Raw genomic sequence first — 18375 nt, 5'->3', positions numbered from 1 at the left:
TGAAAAAATGCAACCCAGTTCATCACTTGTAACTAGCTAAACACTGTAATTATGGCTAACATGGTCTTGAAAGAGTAGCCTGGGACTTGGAAATGCTGACTGGACAGAGAACTTTTGACAGAACAAGGGCTGACTATCCAGAGGTCACTGCTGAGAAGCAAACTCCTCCCCAGATCAATTTCAGGGAACTTGAAGACAAAGGCCTGGAAAACCTCATCCTTTATTCCATCTAGATGAGATTTAAAAAAAAACAAAACACACAACAGATGCTTGTAGGGAACGAAAAGGCAGAGACAGGTGAGAAAACAAGGTCAACAACTAGGTATAGTTATAATAGGATAATTATATCCTCACCCAAAAGCCTTCAGATCATCACTATTAGGATAGATGCTAGTGTTGAAATGGGAACAAAAGCTGTAAGTTTCTGTTAGCACCTTGTCCTAGTGCTTCACAGCCTGAATTATAACTTTATTTGTGCCTTTCATTTTATTTCATTAAAAAGAAGAGAGGAGAATGCTTGCTGTGCCCACAGTGCTGATTCAGAAGCATTCAGAGCTAGTTCCTCCCACCTGCATAAACCCTTATATTTAAACAGTCTTGATGCAGGCAGCATTCTCCACCACATACTGTTAAAGATGGTGCAGGGATCAGGTTGTGTACAGACATGACAACTCTGGTGATGAAAGAGTAGCTGGAGTACAAACTTCTTCCATGCTTCCCCTGAGCTGGGCAGCAACCTTAGTCTGAATGTGTAGATTCTCTAAAAACTGAGGTTTACAGCAAAACTACCTATGTCAATTATCTGTAAACTATCAAAAGAAAAAAGTAAAGATGATGAAATGGTTAATAACAACTTTGATTTTCTTAACAGAGGCTTCCTGCAGCTAAGATCCAGTCATGTTGATCACTGAACAAGTTTGGAATATTAGGACAAAATTCATACTAGATTTGAACTAGCTCTTTTTAACTACAAATACAAAAGGGTCTATAACACTTCAGCATCAACTGAGCTCACTCTTCCTACAAGCAGGTAGCACCTCATGAGCTGTGATGTGAAACCAAGCTTGCACAAAGCTGCTATGGGCTTCTTGCTTGAACTCTCCCCTTCCTTAGCCTTTACCAGTTGCTGCAAAGACCACACAACATCAGGGTGCTCCTGAGCAACTCCGACTATGGCTTAATGAAGTACTGCTCATTAGGTGAGTCACGGTAACTCCACCACGGTCACCTCAACTGCAAAGGAACATGAGTTGTTTCAAACAGCAGATTCTGGCAATATAAAATTTTGCCCTGAGCAAACTGTTGGTTTTTTTATTACCCTGACTTAAACTAAGGGGTTCCATCAGAGCACAACTGCAACCAAACAACAATGCCTCTTTCTCAAGCCAAGCTCCCCACCTGTCCTTCTCCGATCCAGGGACGGTGCCAGTGTTGGTGGATCCAGGCACAGAAGCAATGGGAGTGCCAACCGTGCGGAGGTTCTGGATCACAGAAGACAAGAACTGCTGGCTAGCACTTTCATACAGATCAAAGCAAATCTGGTAGGCCATGAGAAGGTTATCTTCCTTCACCAGCTTTTCCAAAATGTCACTCACAGCCTGTGGGTCATCCAGGAAAATCAGGCACTGAGCAGGAGGAAGGGAAGAACAGAAAAAAAAGATGTTAGGAGAAGACATCATGTATTTCAGAATGAAAAAGCAACACTACCCAAGGCCACACTCCATCTCCCCATTTCCTGATCTGCTGCTTCCACAGAACAACCCTTCAAAGAAACAAAAATTCTCTCTCTTATAGGAGATAATAGAAATCTTTGAAGAGTTTTCATACATCAATTTAAAAAACAGTCCAAGACAAGTCCAAACAAAGTCAAGACACACCATTCAAGCATTCCTATTTCTGCAGCTACATCTTTGGAAACTGACAGTGTTGCTCCGCTAAAAACAGAAATTTCAAAACCATGTTAAAGAAGCATCAGCCATTCTATAGGGATGTCAGCTAAAATGGAACAGGCATAACACTCCCGAGTCACATGCACATGCCATACCAAGACTGGCAAAGGCCTGAGAACACCTGAACAACTCACTGTGTCTAAAAGCTTTCAGACAATGGCTTACCAAAACCTAAAGCACGGCAAATGTTCTTTTGAGGAACAAATAAACTTCCAAGCCATGAACCTTCCACCTGATACTCCCTACAAAGGCTTGAAATATTCTGTCAGAGTTGTATACATCCCAAAACTGCCCTTGAATATGTTTCTTCATCTATAAATCGATTTAACAAACCTGCAATATTTGCATCTGTTTTTCAAGTTCACGTTCACAAATATTTGAAGTACACAACCAGGAAGTTATTTAACTTCAGAAAAAAACACAGATCAGGCAGCTGTCAAGTCAAACACATTTAAAGAGGATGAACTTTGGATTGATCTTTCAGCAGCACTCCGAGAGGTTTACCTGGCACACGTTGATGAAGTCTGGTTTCTCCAGATTCATGTAGATTTTAACTAAGACTCTCAAGACTTTATTACGGAACTGTTTGTTCTGCATCAGAGACATACAAAGCTTCAAGCTGTAGGCCAGCATCCCAGGAACATCATTCTGCAATTAAATATCAGGGATATCAAGTCTGAGTTTGGACTGACAAGCAGGATTTAGAAGTTAAAATAAAGCTACCTCCTTTCCATTTTAAAAAGCAGAGCAAGACATGCACAAATAAACCTTCAATTTCCTTTCCCATTTTCAGAAAAGCTTATATGCACGTGGCTCATACTGTAAAGAAAAAGCACTATCAAAATGTCCAAGATCAGTTTAATACTGTAGGTAAAACATGCAAAAGATTCATTTAAAATTTCAATTGCTATTTCCCCTTCTTCACCCTTCATGTTTGAGAAATCTTTCTTGGATGCAGTGAAATTTTCTGCACTAACATAAAATGCCAGCAAAAGAAACCATGCATCAAGAAAAGATCTTCAACATTTATTTCTTGCTAGAGGCTGAGAAACAGATTTGGTTACTGGATTTCAGACTGTAACTTGAAATGAGGGATTTATAACAGGCAATAAAGCTAGTAAATACCCAGGACATCAAACAGAACAGAGAAAGCAAGATGAATGCCTTGTGATTATCAATCCTATCTACACAAATAGGAGACATAAAAAAATACAGGAAAGCTGTAACCTGAAAAGTGATAAAATGTAAAGGATTTAAACCGTGTGCTCTGGAATATGATTGAGAGGCTGCAGCACAACAAGGTTACACACAAGTGCTGAGCTGCTGCAAATGACTACAGGCATGCTGCTCTCACTGCCATTACTAGGTAGCATGACCTACCTGAAGCCCTCAGTGAGAGGCATTAAGACCAGACTGAACTGCCTTGCAGTCAGGGCAGGTTAAGGCTGCACACAGCCACTTACTGAAAATTAGAGCAGCTCATCCAACTACTGCATTTTTTGGTTATTGAAGTGCCACAAATAAATCACTTACCCGGTCCTAAGGATCCCTTCTCACAGGGAATTACAGCAGATGACAGGGACCACAAGAGAGAGGAGCTGTTCTTACATTATGCCAGACCCAAGGTCTACCTAGTCCAGTATCATACCTCTGCTAGTAGCTGACAGGGAATACCCGAAGAGGAGGACACACAGCCAGGCCTCCTGGGAATATTCTCCCAGCAAATCTGAGCTCAGGGATTTGTTAAAACTAGAGATCTAGCTACACTTGACAGCTCTGAGTGGCCCTGCCTTTCATTAACATGTTGAACCAAATACCCCCAGAGTTTCATCATTTATTTTCTTCATACAAAACAGGGCAAGTTCCACAGCAACATGGATCTTCCACTGCACCTCCGGATTCACACCTAGGAGAGCTGGGCTCTGTGCACCTCCTGCCTCTTGCACTTACTGACTCCAGGATGGTTTTCTCAAAGACATCCAGCCTGCGTGTCTCCAGAGCAATGCCAATGGCCTGCTTGTACTTGTGGTCATCCAAGCAGCGCTGGAACATTTTGTTCACTATCCCTTCTAGCCTTTCATCAACAGGCTTCTTCTCTCCTTCTGGCAGCTCTGCATTCTCCACGCACTGCTTGGTGTAGTGGTCGATACATTTTGCTGAAAAGACATTGAATAAACACAGGGGGGAAAAGTCAGTTTCCTGGAGGTCTGCAGGCAGTGTTTTACAGGTGAAGAGACCAGCAAATACAGCACATGGGAAACTACACAAAGGTGAGGCACAAGAACTATTTGTGTAGTCATACAGAGATCCTAGTGGAAGACACTTATATTCTCTCCTAACCAACTCTGATTTTAGTGCTGAAACTAACCAGACATTTTTAGGACACAATCTTTGTTTAAATGGCACAATATTTTAAATAAATGAAGCAACAGCAGACTTCCTAGCTCCACTGCAAGCACTAGCTGGGGAGACTGAAAGCCAGCTCTGGTCCATCATGTCCTGTACAGAGCAACTGATACCAGCAGACTAGACTTTATTTAAAAAGACATTCAAATCATACCTGCATTCTACATCTGACTTGCTATCTTGTTAAGGGTGGCTAAAAAAAATTGTACCACTCAGTCAGGTTTGCAGCTACACTTATTAGCTGATTATTTCCAAAGTTATGCTGCCATCAGCAATAACATTAGAACACAAATGAGAAAAAGGACAATAAAAAACCAAAACAATTTTGCTACTAGGAACTTGCAATGGAATCATAGTCAAGAATAGGAAAAACTGCCAGAACTCCTAAGTCAGTTCTATTACAGAAGTGCCAAAGCAGGGGAAACAAAGCAAAAATAAACTGGGTAAAAACAGCTGCAGTGTCAGTTTAAGTTAATTCAAGAGGTGCAAGACAAATATGGAGAAAAGTATCTAAAGAGCTTTTCTTTTGAAGCAATAGCTGCTTACCAATGATCGTCTCCACATACTCCGAGTTGTCGTTGACATTGAAGAGGTCACCTGCTCCCAGGGCATAGTTCAGTGACTCCTCAAAAGCCCCCAGGTGGTAAAAAACCTTAGAAGCAACTAAAGCAGCAAACTGCCGGCTCCGAAAGCCCTCATCTTCATAGAGAACTTCACTGCAAAGGAGAGAGAGAAGAGCATCAGCTTCATGCGCTCAGTTCTCTTTGAGCCACTCGACAGCTGGGACCAGAGCTCCAACCCCATATCCATTTATGTTAGTGCTTTCCAGAAAGCACAGAGCTAGACACTGTACTAGCCAGTACCAAGCAACCAGAACTACATCCACTTCATATCTCATGTTCTTTTTAAGCAGCACACTGAAGTAATGTCTCTTCTTACATTTTGTCCACTGACTCAGAGATTTCTGCCCAGAAGTCATTGACAACAGCATTCAACTTGTGAAGAGCAAACTCCTACAAAAAATAATACAAAGTTATATTACATTAAAAATTGCATTTGTTACCTTTCCCCAGTAAAAATGAAGTATAACCTAAGACTGATATCACAAACACTGACCCATTTCAACAGCAAATTCTACTCTAAAAGATCTTTGCCAGCATTGCAAGTCCTTTGCAAATAAAGGGCTGTTCAATTAACAGGTAAGACAACCCTCATATTCCTCTTCCCATCCCTCTGGGATAAATGACTGGCTAAAATGTCTGATAGGTGAAATTCCTTAAAATATAAAGCTTTAGAAGTCTTTGTGGCAAACTTTGTGTATCACACAGAACTCTGTCTGTGGTCTATGCCAGCCAGCTCTATTTCTTTGGAAGCAGTACTTCAGCAGATGAACAATATCCAGACTAGGATCAGCCCACCTGTCATCAGTTCAGAGCAAATGCAGGGCTTGTTGGGCTCTATCAGCACCTGCCTCTGCTTCCAAGCAAAACCTCTAGGTGATTACCAACATTACAAGATGCACCCCCCCTTCTTTAAAGCGGCCATGTTAACTCTTCCAATTAACCGGCTGTCCTATGGATTCATACACTCTGTGGACTACAACATCTCTGTTGTTGTTTTCTTTTCCCACTACTATGATGATATACTTCCAAGAGAAAACAGTAATTGTTACTTTGTTTTACATTGCTTAAATTATACTAAAAATTGGAGATGCTCTTCAGCTTTGAATCTTATGCAGTCAAAATGCAGTCTCCAGAAAACTTTCAAGTAACAAAGCCCTATTGTCAGCAGAGAGCTGGGAGCTTTGGTGAGTAGAGATCTTTGCATGTGAAGCTTCAGCCTGATCCATGTTCACAACAAGGCAGTTTGCCATATTATCATGTTATTTAGACACTTCCTTTCAGCTTTCAGACTAGACAGAATTTTGAGGCCCATCTGTTTCTGTCTAACCATTAAATATTGAGATCCACTAATTTCTGATATCAAGTTCTCAAAGTAATGCATTTGCTGTTGTTGGCTTCCAGATATAAGAATTTACCTTGAGCTGTGGCTCTTCTTCATCCAGAAGAGAGATAATTCCAGCTGCAAAACAAGATCATAGTCAGTTTTGGACTCCCTCTGTTTCAAAGTGCTATTTAGTTCAAAACCAACAGAACAGGAAAGAAGCCTGTCTCTGGAATGCTGGTTTTAAATCTTTAGCATTAAAATGTATAGATCAGATCCAAGTTTGTATTAAACATGATATAAAATAGTTCAGAATTTATAACTGAAACTGAGTGTTTATAAAAGATGATCCTTCTTAGAGGGAAACACATTATGCAGGAACTTAGAGAACATGGGATTACTTCCAGCTCCATCAGTAGTTTGCTGACTGATTTCTAGCAAGTCACTTCCCACTTTCCTGAGGAGCAGAAAGATCATGTCAAAACACCCAAAGTTTTTTCATACCAGGGAAGCAGGCCTCATGGCTACAAGATGTGCTGCCTCACAGCTTTAGCAAGAATCCTGACACTGTCCCAGAACACTTGTACAAATAACAGCTACAGAATTATTGTTTAACTGACAGAGAGGTTGATGGTTATTTGGGAAGTTCAATCTGAAGAATGCTTGTAGGTCATTTCAGTGTCAGACTGCAAGGATACAACTGAGAGGGTTGGAATAGGATCTGATCAAAGTCCAACAAAATTGACAGCTTTTAGTCTTTCAGTTGTTGTACAGATTGGTAACTGTTTTAAATCTAAATAAGATCTCAAACTGGAAAGGGCAGCAAGGCTACTGGAGGGCAGACCTAAGTTTTCAAAAGATCTTGACAAATTTAAAAGGAGAGTGTGCAGGTCAGAACTCAAATGTACAAATATAGAAAGGAATCTGAATAGTAGAGTGGGTTGAGATGAAACATGATCAATAATATCACATGGCTGCAGTGAGAGGCAGAGAACTCCAATCTCACATTGAGATGTGAGAGTGTTTCCAGGCAGGTGTATGAGTCAATCCTTCCCTCTGCAGGGCACCACATTTTAACAGTTAAGAGCAAACCAGGGGTTCAGAACTGAGCAACAGGAACAAGCCACAGAATGGTTTGGGTTGGAAGGGACCTTAAAGATCATCTCATTCCCACCACCCTGCCATGAGCAGGGACACCTTCCACTAGACCAGGCTGCCCAAAGCCACATATCTGATCTGTGTGTCAGACATGAACTGCAAGACCAAGCTTTATTTGAAGCTTCAATTATTAAGGTTTGATGACAACAAAGGTCTTCTGACAGTAACACTGTTACTCACTTTGCCTAACAAGGCCGTAGAACCACCATTATCAGAGATTTTTTAAAACCAGACTAGAGACAAGTCAGTCAGTAACACCAAGTGAAGGAGCACTGATGGCCCTTAGGCTAGGCAGGTTCTGAGCCCACTCCATAGCTCCTTCCTGCTGTTTGCTGCAACTCTATTCCAAATGTATCACTTTAATTAAGAAAAACAAAAACCACCATCAAACTAACTAAATTAAATAAGCTTCTGCATTTACCTGACCTATCAAGAGGAAGCAATTTCACTCCTATTCAACATTTCATTTCTACTTCTAAAAAAACCCTTTGAAATTAATTCTTACTCCTCGATTCAAATAAGACTTAAACTTAAAGCAAAGGACTCAAGCAGAGGCACCAGCAAACCATGTTTCTCGCAAAGCCACAACCAGTCACACATTAATTTCTGGCCTCAGTACTTCTAAAAATATTTCTCATATTTTCTCACACTATGAAGCTCTCAGTAGATCCAGGAACAGTGTTTAACATTTAATTCCTCACACAGGTCGTTAGCCTGGACTCTTGAGGCTGGATTTTCCTCTCCAAAGCGTTTGCATTTCCAGCCCCCTCCGAAGTTCCACGCCTGTCTCTTCCCCCTGCCTCACTCCCTGCTTTATACATCCAGGCCCTGCTCACGTTAAACAAGTGAAGCCCTTCAGCCCCAGCCGCGGGGCAGGACCACCCCGGTACCCGCCGGGGATCCGCAAAGCCCCCCCCGGGCCCTCATGAAGCACCGGCCGCGGCAGCCGGGGGAGGGCGGGAGGCCGCCCCGGGACATCGGCCACGGGGCAGCTCCCGCGGCTCCGGCTCAGGGTACCGGTTGTGGTGACCCGCGGGGCACCGGGGAGGCCTCCCGCTCCCACCAGTGCGCACGGCGGCGACCGGCGAGGAGTGAGCAGGGCCGGGGGAGGCCCCCAAGCCGGGCGGCTCGGCGGAGCGCGGCGGCCCCGCGGCCTGCGGCGGTGCCCAGTCACGGCCCTGACTCAGCGAAACCCCAGCGGGCAGCGCTGCCCCGCGCCGCTCCCTCACCGGCCGAGGTGATCATGGTGCCGCCCGCCCGGCCCGCAGGGAGGTGGGGCCCTGTCCGGCCCAGGTGCGGGGCTGGTGCTGCCGCTGCCCGGGGTCCGCGCCGCTCGCTGCCGCCCCGCCGCCGCCCGGCCCGGAAGTGCCGCCCAGGCCCTCTTCCGGCAGGGCCCCGCGCCTCCCGGGGAAGGTGCCCGTGGCGATCGCCTGCGCGGGGCGCCGGAAGAAAAACCAGCCAGGCGGGAGCTGGACGGCTCTGCCGGCCGGGTCCTCGCGGGACCCACCGGAGGTTCCCGGCACATCCTGGAGACCCGCGCACCCCGCACACCCTCATACCTGCACACCCGCACACCCTCATACCCGCACACCCCTCACACCCCGCACACCCGCACACCCTCATACCCACACACCCTCATACCCTCACACCCCGCACACCCTCACACCCCGCACACCCACATACCCGCACACCCCTCACACCCCCCACACCCTCACACCCTGCACACCCTCATACCCGCACACCCTGCACACCCTCACACCTGCACACCCTCATACCCGCACACCCCGCACACCCTCACACCCTCACACCTGCACACCCTCATACCCGCACACCCTGCACACCCTCACACCTGCACACCCTCATACCCGCACACCCCGCACACCCTCACACCCCGCACACCCTCATACCCGCACACCCTCACACCCTCACACCCCGCACACCCTCACACCCGCACACCCTCACACCCTCACACCCCGCACACCCTCACACCCCGCACACCCTCACACCCGCACACCCCGCACACCCCACGGGCCCCGCACCGGCCCCAGGGCTGCTGCTCAGCCTGGGAGCGGCCTCCCCGCTGCACGGAGGTGGCGGGGGGGGTCCCCACGGGCGGCCCCCCCCCCAGACTCTCGGCTGCCGGCTCTGCCGGGCCGCAGCAGGGCGGCATTCCCGCGGCATTCCCGCGGCATTCCCGCGGCATCGCGGGGACCGGGGATTTTACCCCGTGGATTCGCCGCCGCGCCGGGACGCCCCGCCCAGCCCCGTCCTGCCTCGGGGAGCGGGGCACGCGTGCGGGTGGGGATCCGGCAGCCCCTCGCCGAAGCCTCTTGCCCGAACACCTTGTTGGTGGGCGCAGGGCGGTGCCAGATCTCCCGCACACCCGTGTGTACCTGGAGGTGCCTCCGTTGTGCGGGACCCTGGTCGCTGAGGACATTGGTTTGGCTCCCGCACGGCAGGTGGGGGATCCCAGCTGGTGGTTCTACACCCAGGAAAGCCCAGTTGGGCAGCAACGGTGCTGCACGACAAGAGGTGAAAGTGCCCGGACTTCAGCGGCACCGGTTTCTACCTCTTTCTACTAAACAGGAAAAATATACTTTTAGAAAGGCTTGGATTAATTGAGGGAACCTAACAGCCTCAGTGAGTTAGCCCAACACAAGCTAACAGCCCATGGAGCTGACATAACTGGGGTCTCCAGCCTTCCCCCCTGCTCCCAGAGCAGCCTGCCCGAGCCACTCACAGAGCAGTTCTGATCATCTGCTTACCCTACACCGGGGTCACCTCCCTTCCCTCCCACTGTACCTTTTATTTAAACCAAGGGAAACATCAGTTAAACCAGGCATAATGCTACTTTCAGGGTAACACCATGACAAACAAAAACCAAACCGAAGCACGTTCCAATTCAGAAATTAAACATCTTTATTCTTTACAGCAAGCATGTGAGAGAACAGAGCCCTTAAATTCTTAAGTCAATTAAACATGTAGAACTATCTCCTGCACCTCTGCATGTCCAAAGAGTGAAGGGAGGGGGGAAGTCATTTTTTACTCTTCAGTCAAAGAAAAACAGTACCTTTTTTGTCAAATGCATTCCCACTCACACCTCCTAAACCCCAGGCAGTTCATCTGCTTCCACAAAAGTCTCACTGCAAGGGTAAACTTGCATAATTTACTTTAAAATTACCAGTAAATAAATCCATTTGATTTATAGTGCTAAGATAACTGAGAATCTGTTCACTTGGGCCACCTCTTCACTGATAAATCATAGACAGCAAAGGGCAAGCAGCAAGAAAATAAAGATTCACCTGTCAAGTCCCACAGGACTCTCCTAACCAAGGGCTTTGTTGGGAAAGTACATAACTGCCCAGGGAGCTGGGCTCTGCTGGGAGGCCATCAGAGGGACTCCAGGCACAGCAGACCTACATACTCTTGCCAGGGACAGAGCAGGAGGACACCTTCGTCCTGCTAAGGTGCACTTGCTGCTCAGGGCCGAAGCCCAGGGTCACAAATACAGCCATCCACTGCAGGTGACTTTGCTGAGTCGCTTGGTTCCATTGGCATTTTCCACCTAGGCATAAGCAAAGAAGCCCTACGGGGAACCTGCCGGCTGGAAGGAGGGGCTGGCTGCCCTCTCTGCAGAGCAGCACCCTCTGCCAGTGTCACCTGCCTCCGAGGTTTTCTCTGCCCAGCCCACACTCCCACAGGGAAGTGTTTCTGCTGAGAAGAGATGGGACGTGTGCTTCCCCAAGCTCAGAGGGACCCACCTGCCCCCTCCGTCCTGCCTTCCTGTGGAGCAGCAACAGCACCTTGCGGCTGCGTTCCAGGCAGAGCTTTCCTGCACAGACCAAGCCTGACTGTCCCAACTCATTCAAACAAGCAGTGTGGTAACACAGAGACTTGCTGAGCACACCTGGAAACGCTCCCCATCTCTCCTACTTGAGCACACCAGCATGTCCCATACGCAGTCAGGGGCTCTGCCAGCCAAAAAGGACCCACTCCAAAACCAAGAGCTGCTGAGCTCTGCTCTAGGGTTACCCTCGTTACTCCAGCAAGACAGGTAGGTGCTGCTCTCCACATCCTACTGTTGGGGAAGCTGAGGCACAGAAAAATAGTTTGTTGAAAAATGTTGATGATCATGAGCAGAGCTTGATAAAAAAAAACAAACCATCACCTGCTCCAGGTAAGAGCTAGAGAAATGCTGAAGGCACATTGCTGAGAGACAATTCTGGCCAGAGCCAGCAGGACTGCAGACACTTCATCTGTGTGACAGAAAGGACAGACACGCACAGAGGATGTGCTGCCACAGCTCAGCAGCTAACCCAGAGAAGAGGTAGACACGATATCATGGGCTGAGTTTTCTGGCCTCAAACCCCAAAAAGGACAGCCAGTCCCAAACAAAATCCAGCTTGTCCTAAAAATAAAACCAGACCTGCTTTTTGTTGCATTAAAGTAAAAATAAAAAAGGTGTTCCTACCATAATATTCCCTGTAAACTAAGGATTTGTAATGAAGCGCGTCGCCCCACAGGCTACAGGCAGCCCTTTGGAACTACTTAAATAGATTATTTTAATATTTTTAGATGTCTTTATGAAGCTGCCACATCTTGTTGTGCTGCAGGCCACCTCCGAGACCTGCCACCACATGACTGTGGAGATATCCCAGGTGAGATCAGCCTTTCCCATAACCCCACCTTAGCATCAGCCTGTAATACCATCTGCCACCCTCTCTAGCCCAGGCAGTCCATCAGTCAGTTTGTGAGCACCAGCACAAGCCAGAGGATCCTGCTCCACCTGCCATTACTATCAGTCTCTTTTGCATTATTATTGCTACCCTTCTGGGCTGTTGCTGCATTTCTTCATGTTACACAGTTACATTAAAGCCTTTTCAGTAGCTGGTAGATCCAAGACCTCATATTCAGTCCCACTGCAGTCTCCAGGCCACCATGTTATTGGCCTCTTTTTTTTTTTTTCTTTTTGCCTGATCAGAACGAGGGTGGGAACTTCACAGCAGCAGCAAAGCAGGAAAACAAGGCACAAGGCACAGAATGTCTTTGTCAGGAAGGCCAACCTCAGCCATCTCGGCAGGGACCTTTGGTCAGAATTAGAAAGTGTTCCTCTTTCTCCAAGCAGGTGGCTGTATTTCACACCCAAATTCCTCACCCAGGATGTGAGATACATCCCCAAAGGGGTTCTTGGAAGCTACAGAAGACCCTGGTGAGTTAAGGTGAGCAGCTTCTCCCCAGAGAGGCGGGTCCTCAGAGCAGAGGGTGAGTGGGCACACACCAGCTCCTCCTCCCACCTCTCCAAATCCACGGGGCAGAGCCAGGACATAGACTGTGCTGGGTGCCCAGCAGCTCTAGGTGCCCATGTCTCCAGCAGCCACTTCACAGTTTCCATTGGGAGACAGGCTGGTCAGAGCCACTTCTTCCTCAGGGTCCTGCAGGTCATCTGAGAAGAGCAGAGGAAGGTTAAGGGACATATGAATGGGAGACCATTCTTCATGCAAAACAGAACTTAAAACAACTTAAAAAGGAAGTACGGGATGAAGCAAATTAAGCAAATTATACATATTCACAGCTGATCTTTTTCATAACCAATTTTCATTTTGTTTTACAAACTCAACGTTGCTTCAACAAAGAGGGATGATCTGTGAGCACAGGAGCACAGGGCCTGGCTCCCCAGCCTCAGCAATCTCAGAACAAGCTGCATGGCAACAAGGAGTCACCTGCCTGGCACTGACTGCAAGATCAGGCACTTCAACGTTCTGATCCTAGAAGACATGTCTCAAAGTTGCCCAAATCGGGTATTTCAGTAGTTTTCTCCAAGCCTTATGCTTTTTAAGCATTTTAGGTGTTTAAGAGGCTTTTGGACAATGCCCTTAACAACATGCTTTAACTTTTGGTCAGCCCTGAACTGGTCAAGGCAGTTGGAATAGATGATCATTGTAGGTCACTTCCAACTGAAAAAGTTCCATTTCTATTCTATTCTATTCTATTCTATTCTATTCTATTCTATTCTATTCTATTCACAGTGAGGGACCTTCCTCTCCTCGACGTGCTCCATAGGGCAATCTGAATGTCCACATCACACACCTTGTAGCCTCCTGCAGGGGGGTCTCTGCAAAACAAAATCACTGCTGGGAAAGGCAAGCAGAAGTGCCAATGGTGCAGCAAAGGCTGGACACTAGGCTATTTGATATTTGAACAATTTCTTTGAAAATCAGGGAGCCCAGGGCTGAGTGCCCTCTTCCTCTTCCCTGACAACCCCAAATGCAAGTGGTTTGGGATTCCAGTTGTGTTTGCAGAAAACATCATGTAAATGCAGAGTGATGCTTCCAATTAATTGTTTAGACAAACAGTAGTTCTGCTGCCAGAAACTCTGGCAAAGCACAGCTGAGTCCAGCAGAGCTCCAGGAGTGTAGCTGGGCACCAGATCCAGCAGGGTTTAATTTAGACAAGTGAGAGAAAATAGGGAGGCAGCAGCACAGCAATCAGATGTGTGCTGGTTGTCTTCAAGTTCCGGCCAAGCCACAGCCAGGGAAGAGACATCAGCTGATGAGTTGGAAATAGCTTAAAGAGGCCACCAGCCAAGGGGTTTGGGCACCAAGACCACCATGGAGTAGGTGAGGAATCTCTGACAGACACAGCAGGAGTACAAGAGAAGGAGCTTACCTTCATTAACATTGTTTGCAGCTTTTGCTTCATGACCTTTTCTCCAGCTACTCTGGCTCCAAGAAATGCACCTCAGGAAGGATGGGAGCCTCCACCTCTCCCTGTCTTTCCCATCTTCTGGATAAACCAGAGAAGATGAGTTCAGACTGGCAGTAGCTGCTGCCCCAGCTCCCCACTGCCAACGCACAACATTTCCTCTCCAAGAGCCCAACTCCCAACTCCAGGTCCACTCCACGGAGCCCACCCCTGGAAAGCACAGAGCAGCTCCTGACAATCCTTCTTTCAAGTTGAAAACTCTAAGCTGCCTTGGAAATTTGTCCCTCGAGTCAGTTTCCACTTTGCCACCTTGCTGCCAAAACCATCTTGGATGTGGCAGCCCAGAGCGAGCAAGAAACCTGGCAGGAGCTCAGCCTGCACACGTGGCAAGGCTGGGGACTGACACAGTTAGGACACCCTTGCAGAAGGAAGTTTTTCTTTGGTATTATCACACAGCTTCTACCACATCAACTTATTTACTGCTCCCCACTCTATTAAGCAATTCCTCCCTCCCAAGGAGCCCTGCTGGACACACAGACTTGCAGCACACTGAAAACTACAGCTCTAACTGCTTGTGTAACACAGAGCACGTGGCCTCCACTGATGTACACTATTTATTCAGGAGGACCATGAAGATCACAGCATGTTACTACAGCCTTCCAAGCCATTATAGTAAAACACTGCAGCAGGTTGTAAAACACTACACCAGCATATTTTATGTGGTCTCCAACAGCAGCAGTTCAGCATCTCCATTGAAAGATTGTCCAGCCTTTCACCTCCTAATCAGATAACAAATGATAAACCACTCCAGCGTCCTTCAGCTTATCAAACTGTTGCAACACTAAAGGGTACACAGTGGCTGTGTTTCCTGCCAGTCAATAAACCAAAACCTCCAGCCATAAACTTGTTCCCTCCCCGCAGTGCGTGGGGACTCTGGACACCACTGAGGCAGGATAGGAGCCCAGATGTTCCTGCTTAGACCCAAGAGATGCAGGAACACAACCCAAGAGATGCAGGAACCCCACTGTGATTCCTCTCCCAGCTTCACCATGCAAATAATGCTGTCCAGGACCTTCCCAGCACAGGGTGGGCTGCAGCTCCAGAGGAACTGTCATGTGCATCACTGAGCAGCCATATGTGCAGAAGGGGAAGAGCTTTGAAGCTGGGCTGAAATAAAAAGGGCACAAGCACACGTACACAGAGCCTTACACTCTGTACACTGCCCAGCATCGTCCTCCAGATGCAAGAGCATCTTTTATTAGCTTAGCACAAGCCCCTTTCAAACTCAAGGGGGAAAATAAGACAAGTTCAGCCCAGCAGAGGACATCTTTGCAGTGGCATCCCTAGAACCTGCTCTGCAGGGTGCTCTGCAACCCCATGCCCATCTTTCCCACAGCCCTCCCTCATGTTACATTAATGATATTATTCCCCCTGTGCTTTGCTTGCAGAGAAAGCCACAGGGTGAAGGAGACCAGGCTGCAACGAAGCTGGTGCCTGGCACTGCCAGGTCCCCACCTCCACAGAGGCACAGCTGTGCCTGGAATCCCTCTGGCCACGTGTAGATTTTGGAAGTTAGTCCTCACAGAGGCACGGAAAGAAGCTGCCCCTGCTTCAGGCTGGACACTGCCACTGATGAGTCTCCTCATCCCACGTACAGCTCCTGTGACACTTATATGACTAAGAGCAGCAGGCAGCACATCAGAGGTGAATTAAAGCAACATGCTGAGTCCTCCTGCCCACCACACTTATAAAACACACACAAACAGGCTGCAACACCCACTCCAGCTCCCGCTGCTCCTCTTTCTCCACTGCTGGTTGCTATGCTGTTTCCCCATCTGCACAAGGGACAAAGCCACAAAAGCAAGCCACAAAGTTACATGGACTGAGCCAAATGCCAGCAGTGTGCAGAGGCAGGAAAAGGTCACATAGGCAGGGATGTTTCCTGCCTCTTCAGCTCTGTCCCACCCAGCTGCTGTGACCAGAACTGAAGGGCTCGCCTGCATCTGGTAGCACACCAGAAATTCTTGCAGCAAGAGTAATGTGAGGAAGACAAAAGCATGGGAAAGGAAAGAAGCTAGAAAGGGGATTGTGTGTGCCACAGTACAATGGGTTTTCAGAGACAACTTGCAGTGGGTCCTGGCCATCTCAAAGTTCAGTTCCAGGATTCTGGGATGAGCTGATGGGAAGAACAACCTGAGCTGCAGCAACCATACCCATGTCCCAGGGATTCCAGAGTATCCTGTCAATGAGGTGCTGCAGGCAAGTACCAGGATCCTTTGGGGTAAAGGCAGAGAGAAAGCAAAACTCCAGAGCCCCTGGACATTACGGGGAGCAAGGGAAAAGTGGGGAAAAAATGAAGTAAGAGAGGAGGAAAGGGAAACAGTAAAAAAAAAAAGCAGTGCTGAAGATTAAAGAGCCTGCTCAGCTGCTCATTACCCTGTACTGAGACACAAACAGGACTTGCCTTTTGTCCCAAGGCAAGTGCTGCTCCTCAAGGCCTGTTTGACACCCAGCTTTCATCCCACCATCCTCACGTTGCTTACACTGGCCAGCAACAGACGCGTGGCTTTAAGCCCAGACGCTTGCTGTTCTTACTCATTATGCAGAGGCAGCACAAGTGTCTTCCTGCCTCACCCTACAGCAAGGGCTGAGCCCCCATCCTGCATCCCCAAGATCACACATCCGTGAGGATGGATGGCAACCACGCCACATCCCTGCTATCCATGAGCTGCTCTAGTGCTTTCCAACCTGATGGCAAGTTTGTCTTCCTCAGATGCCATGACTGGGAATACCACCAGAAAGAGGCATATCCTATTGGGAAGGCTCTGATCCCACCAGCATGAAAGAGATCCCGTTGGAGAAGCCAGATCGGATTGGGTGGGAGGGACACTCCATCAGGATTGGTGAGATCCCATTGGGAAAAGCAAGATCCCATTGAGGTGGAGGGGAGATCTCATCAAGAGTGCTCAGATCCCATTGGGGTGGGAGAAAGTTCCCATCAGGAGTGCTCAGATCACATTCTGATGGCAGAGCCCCCACCGAGGAGGGGAAGACCCCACAGGAAAAGACGGCAAATCCCACGCTAAAGCCCCCGAACCCCTGAGGGAGGGAGCAGCCCGGCCCCCCGACCGTCCCCCGGCCGGTCCCCCCGTCCCCGGTACCTGGGGGGTGCTGCAGGGCTGCCCGCAGGGCTCGGCTGGCGGCGGCGCGGCAGCGCTGCAGGGCGGCGGGGCTGCCGGGGCTGTACCGGGCCGCCTGCACCGTGCCGGGCGCCGGGAAGTGCCGGCGCAGCGCGGCGTCCAGCACCGCCGCGTCCCCCGCGTCCCCGCCGGGCAGCAGGACGCCCACCGCGGCGGGCGGCGGTGCGCGGGGCAGGCGGCCGCGCACGTCCCGCACCACCTCCCGCAGGCGGGCCCGGGCCCCGCGGTCCCGCGCCGCGCCCCCGCCGCACAGCACCAGCACCAGCCGCGCTGCCAGCGCCCGCCGCCCGCTGCTGGCCCGCCGCCGGGACCCGCACCCTGACCCGGGCCCCGCCGCCGCACCCGGCGGCGTCTCGTCGCCCAGGAGGTCGCGGGCGAAGGCGGCCAACGTAGTCGCCACCGGGGCTCCCTCCACCACCTCGGCCACCAGCAGCACTGCCCGCCGCCCGCCCGCCAGCTCCACCAGCGCCCGCAGCTCCCGCAGCTCCCCCGCCGCCATCCCCGCCGCTACCGGCGCCTCCGTGCACCGTGCCCGGCCCCGCCCCGGGCCCCGCCCCCGGGCACCGGCTCCGGCCCCCGAGCCGAGCAGCTCCCCGAGCCCCGGCCCCGGAGCCGCGAGGGGTAAAGGACACCGACCCCTGCCCCGTGAAAAGCGGCCGGCATCGCCTTCAGCCCCCATCCCCAAATCCCTCTGGTGAACAGCCCCTGCCCGCTGCTGGGGGTGTGCAGCAGGGAGGGCACTCGAGGGGACCCGGGTGCCCCCAGTCTGCCACATAACCAGCTCCAGAGCCCTTGCACAAGCCTCCTGCGAGGCTGCCCCCGTTTCCAGTGCGGAGGTGATAACATTCAGGTAAAAAACACGCGCTGTGGAGGGGCTAAGAAGCCGAGAGAGGAATGGGCAGAGGCTGCGGTGACTGCACAGCGGGGCACACACGAGGCTGCGATAGAGGAGCAGCTGATCTTGCACCCCCAAGGATATAAGGTGCTCCCCAGGGTGTAACGTGCCATACCCCAGG

General features: G+C 49.6%; 2 protein-coding genes across 2 annotated transcripts in view; both read right to left on the bottom strand.

The window, feature by feature from the left end:
* PSMD1 (proteasome 26S subunit, non-ATPase 1) overlaps positions 1-8827 on the bottom strand; it is a 72268-nt gene extending 63441 nt beyond the window's left edge. Inside the window, exons 1-7 of the mRNA XM_051626793.1 lie at positions 8687-8827; positions 6394-6437; positions 5295-5368; positions 4902-5071; positions 3900-4105; positions 2454-2597; positions 1399-1625 (exon numbers count right to left, since the gene is read on the bottom strand). Of these exons, the coding sequence (XP_051482753.1) occupies positions 1399-1625; positions 2454-2597; positions 3900-4105; positions 4902-5071; positions 5295-5368; positions 6394-6437; positions 8687-8702 (881 nt within the window). The 5' untranslated portion in view covers positions 8703-8827. The remainder of the gene's footprint in view (positions 1-1398; positions 1626-2453; positions 2598-3899; positions 4106-4901; positions 5072-5294; positions 5369-6393; positions 6438-8686) is intronic.
* A 1531-nt stretch (positions 8828-10358) lies between these two features.
* Positions 10359-17874, bottom strand: C8H2orf72 (chromosome 8 C2orf72 homolog). Its single transcript, XM_051626852.1, has 3 exons — positions 17321-17874; positions 14124-14240; positions 10359-12900 (listed from the first exon to the last, which is right to left on the bottom strand). Exons 1-3 carry the CDS (start codon positions 17856-17858, stop codon positions 12809-12811), a joined length of 747 nt encoding a protein of 248 aa, XP_051482812.1. The 5' UTR covers positions 17859-17874; the 3' UTR covers positions 10359-12808.
* Positions 17875-18375: the final 501 nt, after the last annotated feature.

Source organism: Apus apus, chromosome 8, assembly GCF_020740795.1.
Source record: "Apus apus isolate bApuApu2 chromosome 8, bApuApu2.pri.cur, whole genome shotgun sequence".
NCBI lineage: Eukaryota > Metazoa > Chordata > Aves > Apodiformes > Apodidae > Apus > Apus apus.
This window is presented reverse-complemented; position numbering and strand designations above follow the sequence as displayed.